The sequence below is a fragment of the Bombyx mandarina genome, chromosome 22 (assembly GCF_030267445.1).
Source record: "Bombyx mandarina strain Sakado chromosome 22, ASM3026744v2".
In the NCBI taxonomy this organism is placed as follows: domain Eukaryota; kingdom Metazoa; phylum Arthropoda; class Insecta; order Lepidoptera; family Bombycidae; genus Bombyx; species Bombyx mandarina.
Genome location: NC_143228.1, coordinates 2,134,620 through 2,147,431, shown reverse-complemented (window position 1 = coordinate 2,147,431; position 12,812 = coordinate 2,134,620). Strand labels below are relative to the sequence as shown.

Here is a 12,812-nt window from a genome sequence, read left to right as displayed (position 1 = left end):
TTTACGCTTTCTATATGAGTCGTCTATTATCAAAGGTGGCAATCTGTGCATTTGGACAAAAAAAATTTATTGATATGTCAATACAGATTTATTTGAATATAATCGTCTCCTTCAAAGAATACGGTTCAAAACCTGCATTAAATAAAGGTTAATAGTTAACCTGTTATTTATCTAAGATGTCGTTCCGAAGAGTTTTGTGACTGCCAATGGAATATAAAGTCAATAATTCGTTTTTCTGATTTACCAATCATTGTCCAAAAGTCAGATTGCCGGCTTTGATAATAGTCGACTCATATAAAGGATTTATGAAAGTTGTCTAGGAAATTTTAGGGTAAATTCAAAAGAAACTAGGGTAAAATGTGTTAAAAAAAACGTAAGTGGAAACACTGCTTTGAAGTTTTCAAAATTCCAGGGCCGTAAAACAATCTCAAAAAAAAAAAAAAAGTTTTCAAAATGTCGTAACGATTTAATTTTTTAAATCGTTTTTTTTTGGTCTTGGTGTGAGTTATTTTACGTTGTAGTATTAATTTAGAGCAACTTTTAGCTTTATGAGAATATTAGACGATTAGACATTGAGAAACTCTGTTTTGAATTCTCTTTAGACATAACTTGGCTCCAATACTTTTTTCTTCGTTAGCGTTTCGTAAGCCTGTGTAACTATTTTCATTTCTTACAGAATGTTTATTATTAAAAATCAGCATGCCTCGAAGATCGAAAATGAAATGCTATTTCGGATGCCTTGATAACGGTGAGTTGACACTATTTTCCCGGTATATTATTTGCTAACATAATTATTATTCATAATATAATTAAATGAATTAGCACCAACTAATGGTCCTTCCTATTTCTGCTGCCTAGCTATCATATATGTTAAGTTTTGATCAAAACAGTCGGTATTAAGTCTCGTACTATCACACACACACCTCAGATAATAAAATTGTCTCGAGTGGGTGGAAGTATTTATGTTTTGCAACTCAGCGTATTATATGCTTATTGTCAAGTGGGCCCGAACTAGTTTTTTGGAATGATCAATCAGTCATGCTTTCCTGTTTAAATAAAATACAGCACAATTGATCTCACATCCAAAGTTAGATGATGGCATTCACGTTTTGTTTCCTGGTGTTTGATAACTAAGTTACACCAAGTGGCCTGTGACCACGTTCATCCTTCTACCTAATATAAAATAATGTTTTTATTTTTGTAGACAAAGGTTTGATAATGACAAAATTTTATGGAAAAATTATAAGGAGCACTAAAATGTCTGAAACATGAGAATATTGATGCACTATATTTGAACCAGAACGTGTTATGTAATATATTAATTTGTAAGTAAGATTACATTAACACTAAATTTTTCATGGTCGTATTTTTTCAATATTTGTTACATACTTAAGATACTTTGTTTCTCCGTTTCAGAAGAGAAACTGATTCAGCAAGGAATGTGAACTCTCAAGGGATCTTAATTTTTTTTAAATATGTTTATAATTGATAAATTAATAATTGAAATAGTTCATAAGAACTAAATTGATGCCAATTTTGTTTTAAAATAGGTTGTTTAGTTCTTATAGTTATAGTATTACGTTTGAATAGTTGTAATTAGTAAGTTAGTAATATATGAAAATACTGATATAAATTTTTGTAAATAACCTTTTGTAAATTCTACGAGAAGATGATTTTAATTAATGATCAAAAGTCAACGGTCTTTAAAAGCATTATTTGCAATTATTTAGATTTACTGTGGAATATATTTGCTAAGTTGTGTTTTCTGTATGAGCAGATATAAATGAAAATGCCCAAACATGATTATGTTTCTTACATTTTCATTATGTGAAATCAATATGCTTGTGACTGAGTATATTAATAATTTATTAAAACTTAAGTGATAGACAGCAACCCCTATGGCACTGCTGAAGTTTATAAGCACTGGTGACCACTTATCACGGGCCGGGTTGCGTGCTCGTCTGCTGTTGAGTGCAATAAAAATTTTCGAAACCCTTTCTATTATTTAGATGTAATATTAGTGTACATTTAATTTGGATTAAAAGATAAATTTACATTTTATGTTTGCATGTGTATGTTTATAATTCATTTGCATGTAACGAACACCAGTTTCTTTTTTAACAAAATGTAAACTAATGGTTTGTAATGAATGTAATTAACTTTAAGATGATTTTCTTTCAATCTGCTGTTTGTTTCATCTAGTATTACCAAAGCTAAAGCATCAGAAACGTCAGAATAGAAATAATTTAGATAGGGAATAAAAGTATAACTAATGTAATCATGTCTAAGATTACTATAAGCGTCATTAAGTACAAACTATCAATATTTAAGAGTACTTTAAATCATCATTACATTTTTTAAACATTTTTTGTTTTTCAAATCATGTAATAAAACGTTTGTGCAGAACAAAATGTCACATGTTATGAACATGATTGTGGGTTAATCGTTTCTTAAATTTCTAAATGTTTATAAGAATGCTAAGAATAATTTAGTATTCACTTTAGTGTGTGTATTATCTCTACAATGCTAGTATAAATGACAATTATTGTATGACGAAGCATAGGTAGTGTTTATAGATGTAATATTTTCATACAAGGTCATGATCTGTCACGATCAACTTTAAGCAAGAACTGCTATAGTTAAGAAACAAATTTATTAAATTTAATTCAAATTGTCTATTATGTTTGTAATGGAAAGCTGACATGTTTATATTTCGCACAAATGACTTAAGTGACATTGAATGATTTGATTATCTAGACTTAATTAACTTTTAGATAACTTTCGATTTAATGTTAATAAGTACTCTAGTAGGATTAATCTAGAGGAGTTATTGTTATTCGAAATTTTATACAATTGTACGTTCATACTATCTTTTAACAGTAAATTGTTTGTAATATAGGGAAATTAAATAGCTTACAGAGAATTACAGCTTTTTATTTAAAAAAACTGTTTTCTCTCTGTATGAAAAGGTCTTATCGATTAGAATGCTGAACACAATCAAACGTTCTTTAATATTTCATAAGTACTACCGGGAATTTCAGCGATTCTAAACGATAAGATTTTTTCATAAAGAGAGTTAATTATAAAAAATATTAAAATTACTAAAAAAGCCACCTGGTGGGGGGTAGGGAGATTAATAATCGACAGCAGCGACGCCTGCTGTCCTGGGCTCTAACTAAAGCAAAAATAAAAATGAGAGTTGCGCATCTATCTCAAATATATTAAGTGTATAATCTATGATGCACACTTGACTTTACGCAATGCGCTGCAGCTGTCACTTTACGGACAACAGATTTTATAACGCCATCTTTGTTTGGTGTGGCCAATTCCCAAAATAAAAAGCTGCTAAAATCGACATTATAGGTTCTTTATTGTTTTTCGAGACTGGCACATCGGTTATGTTATAATAAATCATATAATTTTGATTTGAGATTAGGCCTACCGGTCAACGAAAACCGTTTGTTTTTTTAGGATTCAATGGGTTCAACAAGTCGTAAAATTTATTAAGCTTTTAAATAAGATTTCTGTCGCCTGGTCTAGCAATCTGATTATGTTAGCTTCAAATTTAGGTACTCATAAATTAGGTCTATCAGACATTTTCTCCAGTACAATATGGAATATTTTTCTAAAAGGAAGTTTCTAAAAAGTCGAAAAAAGAATACAGAATATTCCACAACGGCTATTATACTATGCCTCTGGCATTATTACTGACCATTAATAACCCTAAATACTAACCTCATGGGTGTGAGATTTACTCTTTTGTCTTCTAAGTTTCTAAAATTTTCACAATAAAAGAACATTATGAAAAAACTAATATATTAGTAAAATTATAGGTGGTAGGGCGTAGGTGTATAATGAACCCATTTAAAAAATATGCAATTCATTTAAATAAGTTTAATGGCAACATTGTCTGTTTACATCAATTACAAATAAAATCTTACTCAATGGCTAGAAAAATTAATAATCAGTTATTAAAATTTAAAATTGTATATCTAAAAGGATTTTGAAAGTAACGAATTGGGTAGAAATATCTCTGAACTGTCAACACTGCTGTCTTTTTATTGGGTAAGATTAAGAAACAAAATGTAATGTGAATGAATCAACGCAGCGGCCAACTAGCAAATCGCAACATTGCACAACACAATGACATTAACAATAGTGAATACTTAAAAAATATTTTAGATTATTATGATATTATATTGCACAACATTAACGACGATTTTTTTTGTAATTAGCATTTCGTTTTAATGTATCTAGTACAATGCAATATATAACGACATCTTACTTCATGCGATGTAAGATGGCGTGGTTGTAGATAAAATACTGAATTTGAAAGTAGTAGTCAAAATCTAGTACAATTCGTTTTAAAAAAATCCTGGTTTAAAAAGAAACTCAGCTAAATATTTAAATTAGAACGAACAAATACAACCAATTGGCAAGGTGGACGTTGTAATGGCCTGAAAAAAATTCAAAATCTGTTATATTTCTGCTTCCTTAGCCCAATAATTGTCCAATTGTAAAATTAACTATCCGAAATGACGTGTTTTTTTGGCGACATCGATTGCTTTCCATTCTGTCCGCAGGATCGGGAATGGTATCCTCCCGATTCATAAACGATGATTTTAGATACCTCAAGCACCGGCCACCGTCCTCGCCGAACCAGTCGTTTGCGACGAAGGGCTCGATGAGTACATTAGCCCATGGACACAGCCCACTGAGTTTCTCGCCGGATCTTCTCAGTGGGTCACGTTTCAGATCCGGTGGTAGATTCTGCGAAGCACTGCTTTTGCCAGGGCCAGTGCTAGCAACACTCCCGTTTGAACCCCGTGACCTCACCTACACGTCAAGGAGAAGCTTAAATAGCATCTCAAGGCTATCAGCATAGGTAGGAAAAAAGAAAAAAAAAATTACTTTCCTTCCACAACTTTGCCTCCTACTCTACATTTTATATGTGGGTGGAGATGTGATAACCAGCGGAATGAAAGGTAACCTATATTCTTTATCAGGATTCAAAGTATTTGAAATTTCTTTTAAATCAGTTTAGTGGTTTGTGCGTGAATAGGACACAGTCAAAAATAGTTCGTATTTGTAATTTTAGCTTGGTCCCGAAATTATCCATTTTATTTTGAATATAGGTTCTGACCCTCTGAGGCCTGTCGCATTGCAGTACCCGCAACGTTCATGTCATATAGACATTATCAGCCATTAAGTACTTAAATCGGGGACGAGTTTTGAGACACTATAAATTCTCGAGAAGCCTTGTTAGCCCAATCAACTTAACTCCATATACGGCCTCAATATATCAAGCGATGACTTGATGATTTAAATTCGACCAAAAATAAAGACTTCCCTCCAAATAGTGTCATACTGTACACGTATGACGAATTCCCATCCTCATGTTCGATAAAGTTTTGTTTGATAAAGAAAGAATTCGATGTCGTATGGCGATTTGGGCACCAGTGAAGGAGACCCAAGAATTTGACGGGTACCTGCTATACATGTGTTTTACGAAAGAGCAGTCGGTTTGCGGATGATCAAATTCCCTGATTCACGTTGGTTCTGAGTCTGGGGGTATCCCGGGGTATGAGGTGGCGGCGGCGACAAAGAAGGCATCTTATAGCTCGATGACCCAGAGGGCCGCTGACTAACTTGGTTAAGCTAACTCTCCCAGGGGCAGGGTGGTGGGGAGACGTACATCCCGCGCGAAATTTTTTCCTCGTCTGCCTCATACAGGTGGGAGGTGAGTTCTTTCTCGTCTGGGATTCGGACGTGGGTTTTTGAGCGTTCCGGGGTTTTAGTTAGTTCAATCCCAGCATACCTCGCTTACGGTCCCCAACAAGTAAGCGGAAGTACAGCCATTTACTACCGACTAAGAAAAGGACGCTAATTTGAAATACAACATCAAAACTCTTGAAACACATTTTTCTAGTCTACTATAGCAGAAATAGTTAAAGGATGTTGGTAAATACGTGTGCGGGCCCAGAATTGGTCCGTTACCCAGAAATTATGCGAATTTATAAAATATAAGTCTTTCATTTTAAAGAAAAAATGCAACGCCAAAGCAAAAGTTTTACTGCCATGCTAGAGGCAGACTAGTTTATTCACTACCTAATCTTTTTTTATTGCATAGATAGTTGACGAGCTCACAGCTCACCTAGAGTTAAGTGGTGACCGGAGTTCACAGATATCTACAACGTAAATGCCGCCACGGTAGCCAGCGGCTTGGCTCTGCCCCTGGCATTGCTGAAGTCCATGGGCGATGGTAACCACTCACCATCAGGTGGGCCGTATGCTCGTCTGTCTACAAGGGCAATAAAAAAAACCTACCTTGAGATATGAGTTCTAAGATCTCAGTACTGTTACAACGGCTGTCCCACTCTTCAAACCGAAACGCATTACTGCTTCACGGCAGAAATAGGCAGGGGGCGGTACATACCCGTGCTGACTCACAAGAGTACCACCAGAACCGCTGTTTTTAAATGTGAAAACTACATAATGAATATTTAACGGAAATAAAAAGATACTGCTCTAGTCTAGGGCTTTTTTATTTGTAGGCTTTCGAACATACGGCCCACCTGATAATGAGTGGTTACAATCGTTTGTAGAAGTCAATAATGTCAGGCACACTACCAGCCTAGCTACTTCACTATGGTCGTAAATATCGTTTCTTTTTTTACAGATTAACACAATAGGTTTAATTTAGTCTTATCTCTAGAAAACTTATCGAATACGAAGAAGAGTTCGACGTGCAACCTAGCCCATAGACACATCCCGCCGAGTTTCTCGCCTGATCTTCTCAGTAGGTTGCGATTCTGTTCCGGTGGTAGATTCAACGAAGCGCTGCTTTTGCTAGGGCTAATGGTAGCAAATTGTCTCAGGTTGTGTCCGTGAGCAACTAGCAACTAGGTATGGAAAAAAAAACATAGCTACACTTATATGTTTTGTCAATGATTTTTATTTGTCTTCTAAGGTAGAGGAACATATTGCTTGCACATAAATGTTGTTTTACATAAAAATAATTTTGAAAGGTCTTCGTTACGTACCAGCAATGCTAGGGATACAGTCCAGTCGCTGCTTACTGTTTTTTCCCCTACCTATGCTGATAGCCTTGAGAGGTTATTTCAGCTTCGCCCTAACATGTAGGTGAGCTCGCGAGGCTCAAACTGGAGTGTTGCTAACACTGGCCCTAGCAAGAGCAGTGCTTCGCAGAATCTACCACCGGATCGGAAACGCGACCCTCTGAGAAGATCCGGCGAGAAACTCAGGCTGTGTCTATGGGTTAAGGATTACCGTAAACTATCTACCTAATTATCGTAATAATAGAAGGTAAGAATATCATAATGAAACATTTCACTCAGTTGCAAGATGTATAAACAATAAAAGACTTTTTTGAAATTAAATAGTATTTATTTAAATATAGGTCTTTTTAGGTACTTAACTTATGTAGATAAAAACATTTGAGGTATTTATAATCTGATTGCTTTATAGAAATTAGAACAAAGAAGTAATGAGCCATTACATATATATTTCTTTACGATAATGTGGCGGAATGCTTCTTTAAGACGTAACACTAAAAACATAGCGTCTAAATATAATGCTGGTCAACAAACCCGTAAACTATAGAAAAGTCCAGAATACTTGTAAACTGTTTAAAATAAATAAAGCACTTATAAATCGTAAATTACTAGTTTTTAAACTAACTCCATTCGATTTTTCTTTCTCTCTCTCTTCCCTTTTGATATGAGCCACTTCCTTCAAACGTGCACTGAATTCTTTGGAGCCCAGTAGCCTTCCGTATCTGAACTCAGCACATTGCATCGTCATAGCCGGAGGGAGACCTATGAAATCGAATCTCGAACTGTTTTTTTTCAAGGTCGCTTTGCCCCTTGTGTCTTCCATTTCATGTCCGTTTATGTACCATCGTATTTCGGAGTCGGGAGCGGCACGACAATACGCTTGTATCAGTTCCCCTTCAGCGTATTCCTCAGCCAAGCCTTCGAGCAGTGGCTTCCTGTGTTCGTGACCGTGAACTTGCATATACGCTTTGCGGGACTCGAATAAATGAGGCGGAGCATCTCTTTCTATGTCACATCGATACAATCCTGAGGCTTCCTCACTGAGACCACCTAGTTTCAGTCTGCACGCAGTAGGTCCACAGGCTACCAGTTGAATCCGTCCCACTCCGAGTATTGGAAACGATCGAGTACTCGGCGCGGCGCCCGGTTTGTACCTGAAGAACTCAGTGGAGCCTTTGAACCAGTTGAGGATCGTGAAGTTGGCGTCGTAGCGGCACTCGATGTCCACTTCGTCCTGTCCCGGCCACACGACCTCGGGGACCATGAGGTAGGTGATGTTGAAAGGTCGCGAGTTTGCGGCACTGACTGCGATGAGAAGGAGCGCGAGGGTCAGCATGGTGCCGAAGCGCGCGCGCGTCTCACACTGCGCCCCGACTCCTGACTTAACGCAGCGCCGCTAAAGCACTCTTAATTAAACAGTTTATTAAACTCCGACACTTAACCGTTGTACTGAACACGGATCCTCTCTCTTTGTCACGTTATTATTTTCGTTCGTTTTAATACTAGACAAATTGGTTTCGGCTGTGGGGCGGGTGTAATAATGGTTTTTCGTATTTAGTTTAAGGGGACCACTTCCCTATTAATTAACTAATTTTTAAGGGTGCGAGTTTTGTTATTAGATATATCGCTAGAATGTTACGTTAATTTATACAAACGTTATTAATCTTGTAGTTCAGGGTTAAAAGTTCATAAATATTCGATTCGATTTACATACAACAAACATACAAATAAGCTAATAAAATCGTGTTAAAAACAGCTTAGTATCGATCGTGGTCTTAGCTTTATGGATGTTTATTTCACTGCACACTAGCTAAACAGATACAATAGCACATAAAAATGCGGGATGCAACATCTGCTATCGATTTACATAAATATTTTAGAATATATATATTATATTAATATATTTTAGAATTATATTAATATATTTTAGAATATATATTCGAACCCGTCGCTTGCGACGAAGGACTCGACGAGCGAATTAACCCATAGACACAGCCCACTGAGTTTCTCGCCGGATCTTCTCAGTGGGTCGCGTTTCCGATCCGGTGGTAAATTCTGCGAAGTACTGCTCTTGCTAGGGTCAGTATTAGCATCACTCCGGTTTGAGCCTCGTGAGCAATTCTGCGAAGTACTGCTCTTGCTAGGGTCAGTATTAGCATCACTCCGGTTTGAGCCTCGTGAGCTCACCTACTAGTTAAGGTTACGCTGAAATAGCCTCTCAAGGCTATCAGTTTAAGTAGGAAAAAAAATCGCTCTTATAAAATACGACAAAAGAAAAAGTATTAAAGCAGTTAATGTTTGAGTTCTGTAGCATTAAAGGGTTACGTTGTCAGGCCGAGTTCCAAATTGCGACAAATATGTGTCATCCAATTTCTGCAGGTCGCACGAATGTGTACTGAGACGTTAATCTGAGATTTTCTCGGAACATAAAACTGACTAGTATTACGAGTTACCTACTTAGCATTTGTCGCAAACCTGACATCTCTGTAAAACGTTATTGTTTTGTTGGAAGAAACTGTGAGAGTAAATATGCAATGTTTTAGTTTTTTAGAGATCCTCTTCCATCGGAGTTTAGAAAGGGTTCAAATTTAAAAGCACGAATCTAAGTATGATCATGAGTGACAAAATACCGGTTTTTTGGCTATAACATATTCGCCTGAATTAACTCACGGCCCATCTGGGGTAACAAGTGAATACTGAACGTTATAACTTACCTTGAGGTATGAAGTCTAAGTCTCAATAGTAGATACCTACATTGTAACAGTTGTTCCACTTTCCAAGCCAGGACGCGTTACAGTTTTGCGGCAGAAATAGACAGGGTAGTGCCGTACGGACTGACAAGACGCCCAACTTCCTATAAAACTAGACATAAGCTCGAATGTAAATGAAACCCGCAAAATTATAATTTGCGTAACTACTGGTGGTAGGACCTCTTGTGAGTCCTCACGAGTAGGTACCACTACCCTGCCTATTTCTGCCGTGAAGCAGTAATGCGTTTCGGTTTGAAGGGCGGGGCAGCCGTTGTAACTATACTGTGGGACTTTACAACTTATATCTCAAGGTGGTTGGCGCATTTACGTCGTAAATGTCTATGGGCTTCGGTAACCACTTCACACCAGGTGGGCTGTGAGCTCGTCCATCCATCTAAGCAATAAAAAAAAATAATGTAAGTTTCATATTTATTAACACTTATAGAAATAGCAAGCCTATTGTTTGCTTTTTTATTTACCTAACTAATGCCTGGTAATTATACTGAGACCTTAGAAGTAATATCTCAAGGTGGGTGGCGGCATTTACGTTGTAGATATGTATGGGTTCCAGTTACCACTTAACACCAGGTGGGCTGTGCGCTCGTCTAAACATATAAGCAATAAATAAAAAAAAGCTTAATAGGCTATTCCCGCTACGTTTGGATATTATTCTCTCATTATCGTAAACGAGCCCAGAAGGAGATCTAGTTAAAACGCTACAATTGAAATGTTCCCGATAAGCCGTAGAGACTCCGGGCGCATCCCATCTCAGTGGCCCACGCGTCTCGGAAACAAGACATTACAATTTTATTAGCGATCATCGTACTAAGTGTTATCAGCCTAATTGAATAATGCATCGGTATAGAGAAGCGCTGTGTGGCTCTGTTTGTATGCTGGATTTATTATACACATTCTTAACAAAATTGTTTATATAAAATGAATTATAATCATGACTTCCAGATGATGGGTATTGTTTAAAAAAATTCGTATCTTTATTGACCTACTACAAAAATTTACCTTAATTAAATTAATTAAATATAATATTAAACATTATACTTGCCTATTTGTCTAGTATACCAATGATTTGTCCAGAGCAATTGGTTTAATATATGGTCGAATTTTGGTCACAAAAGATAATGTTCAAAATGCTACTTACCTACCAGGCTACCACTACAAGAAAAAAAACAATAATTATTGTTTTTATGATGAGACATAAAATGTAGATTTTTTTACGGCCCACCTGATGGTGATTAACTATTTATTCAGTATACGAACGATATGTCCAGAGCAATTCGTTTTTTAATATTTGACCGAATTTTGGTCACAAAGGTTACTGTTCAAAATGCTACCGCTAGAAGAAAAAATCATGAATTATTGTTTTTAGGATGAGACATAAAACATAGCTTATTTTACGGCCCACCTGCGGGTGAGTGGTTACCGTTGCCCATGGACTTCAGCAATGCCAGTTAAATTTAAATAGGTCACATTTTCAAAATACACAGACAAAAGTATTGTACGAAAATTGATATAGTTGTAATGTAACCGGATGAGACTAACAGCGAGAGTGGCTTAGACGAGTGACCCTCGAACAAATTGTTTCAAACGATACAATTTCATAACGGTCGGAAAGTATAGGGTTACAAAGTATTCCGTTTTCTTTGACCTCCCTAAGGAATTTAAGGACCTATTTATTCTTTCGGCTCAGTGATTCAAACTGAATCAGCACCTCCAAAATAAGAATTCTAATCTAAATCCCTCCCGTGGTGGCATCACCTTTTGTCCGATTTTTTAATTTTTTTATTGCTTAGATGGGTGGACGAGCTTACAGCCCACCTGGTGTTAAGTGGTTACTGGAGCCCATAGACATCTACAACGTAAATGCGCCTCCCACCTTGAGATATAAGGTCTAAGGTCTCAAGTATAGTTACAACGGCTGCCCCACCCTTCAAACCGAAACGCATTACTGCTTCACGGCAGAAATAGGCGGGGTAGTGGTACCTACCCGGCGGACTCACAAGAGGTCCTACCACCAGTAAAAATGTCGACTCAAATATTACCAGCAATGCTTAAAAAGATACCGTGTCCAATACCGTACCAATCACCGAGATTGATTGATCGATTGAGCCCTAGATAATTTCCATGTTTGTTTTGATGCTTTTAGTACAACACTGCTTTATCGGATACACATAGCCTACACTGTAACGATATTTATTAAGATAACAAAAAACACTCGCAAACAGAAACGCAATGCTAGCTCTTGCACAAGTTGTTGTTTTTATCCTTTCTGAGTCGTTCTGATTGACTCATGAATACTGTATTAGTGAGAGTCATCAAATTCGTGTAATTCATTTCGAAAAATATGTAACAAGCTTCGTTAGAGTTGAAACCCGAGATGAGCAGAGAGCGATTATTTTAAAACGCTGGAGAATTCGAACTTGCATCTCAATAAGTTCACTTGCTCTGTTGTATAGACCTTGCCCGCGATTTCGTCCGCGTGGAATAGTTCACAAATAATGCTTTATTTTAGAACAAATTTAGTTAGCATAAAAAACGTTATAGTGAGCCAACCTTAATATATAGACATATGCTGTTCCGGACTTTTTTTTAGATCTTTTAAAGGGGAATAATACTGTCATACATTATTTTAGCGAAACTTTAACCGTTTCTGCAGCGCAGGCAGCGGTAGCTCTCAAAAGGGAATAAAATCCCGAAAATTTTGAAACATTCTTTATTGGGGCTCCGCTTGTATTAGTCTTAGCATGATGTTATATAGCCTATAGCTTTTCTCAATAAATGGGGTATCTAACACTGAAAGAATTTTTCAAATCGGACCAGTAGTTCCTGAGATTAGCGTGTTCAAACAAGCAAACTCTTCAGCTTTATAATATTAGTATAGATATTACGTCATAAAATATTATATTTTTGAATCGAATCTCGATAATTTTCTAGACAGTTTTACGGTTGCTAATTATGATTAATCACTTAG

At 36.5% G+C, this 12,812-nt stretch overlaps 1 protein-coding gene and 1 long non-coding RNA gene across 2 annotated transcripts; one reads left to right on the top strand and one right to left on the bottom strand.

Annotated features, from left to right (window-relative positions):
* Positions 1 to 388: 388 nt before the first annotated feature.
* Positions 389 to 2,923, top strand: LOC149500285 (uncharacterized). The gene is made up of 4 exons (XR_016325104.1): positions 389 to 500; positions 677 to 748; positions 1,205 to 1,325; positions 1,417 to 2,923. It is a non-coding gene; the product is annotated as an uncharacterized LOC149500285 (long non-coding RNA).
* A 4,678-nt stretch (positions 2,924 to 7,601) lies between these two features.
* On the bottom strand, positions 7,602 to 8,467 carry LOC114253471 (uncharacterized). The gene has a single exon (XM_028188357.2). It carries the CDS (start codon positions 8,410 to 8,412, stop codon positions 7,618 to 7,620), a length of 795 nt encoding a protein of 264 aa, XP_028044158.2. The 5' UTR covers positions 8,413 to 8,467; the 3' UTR covers positions 7,602 to 7,617.
* Between the last annotated feature and the right edge of the window lie 4,345 nt (positions 8,468 to 12,812).

Coding starts and splice junctions, on each gene's coding strand:
- LOC114253471 (XM_028188357.2), bottom strand. CDS start 8,412: ATGCTGACCCTCGCGCTCCTTCTCATCGCAGTCAGTGCCGCAAACTCG.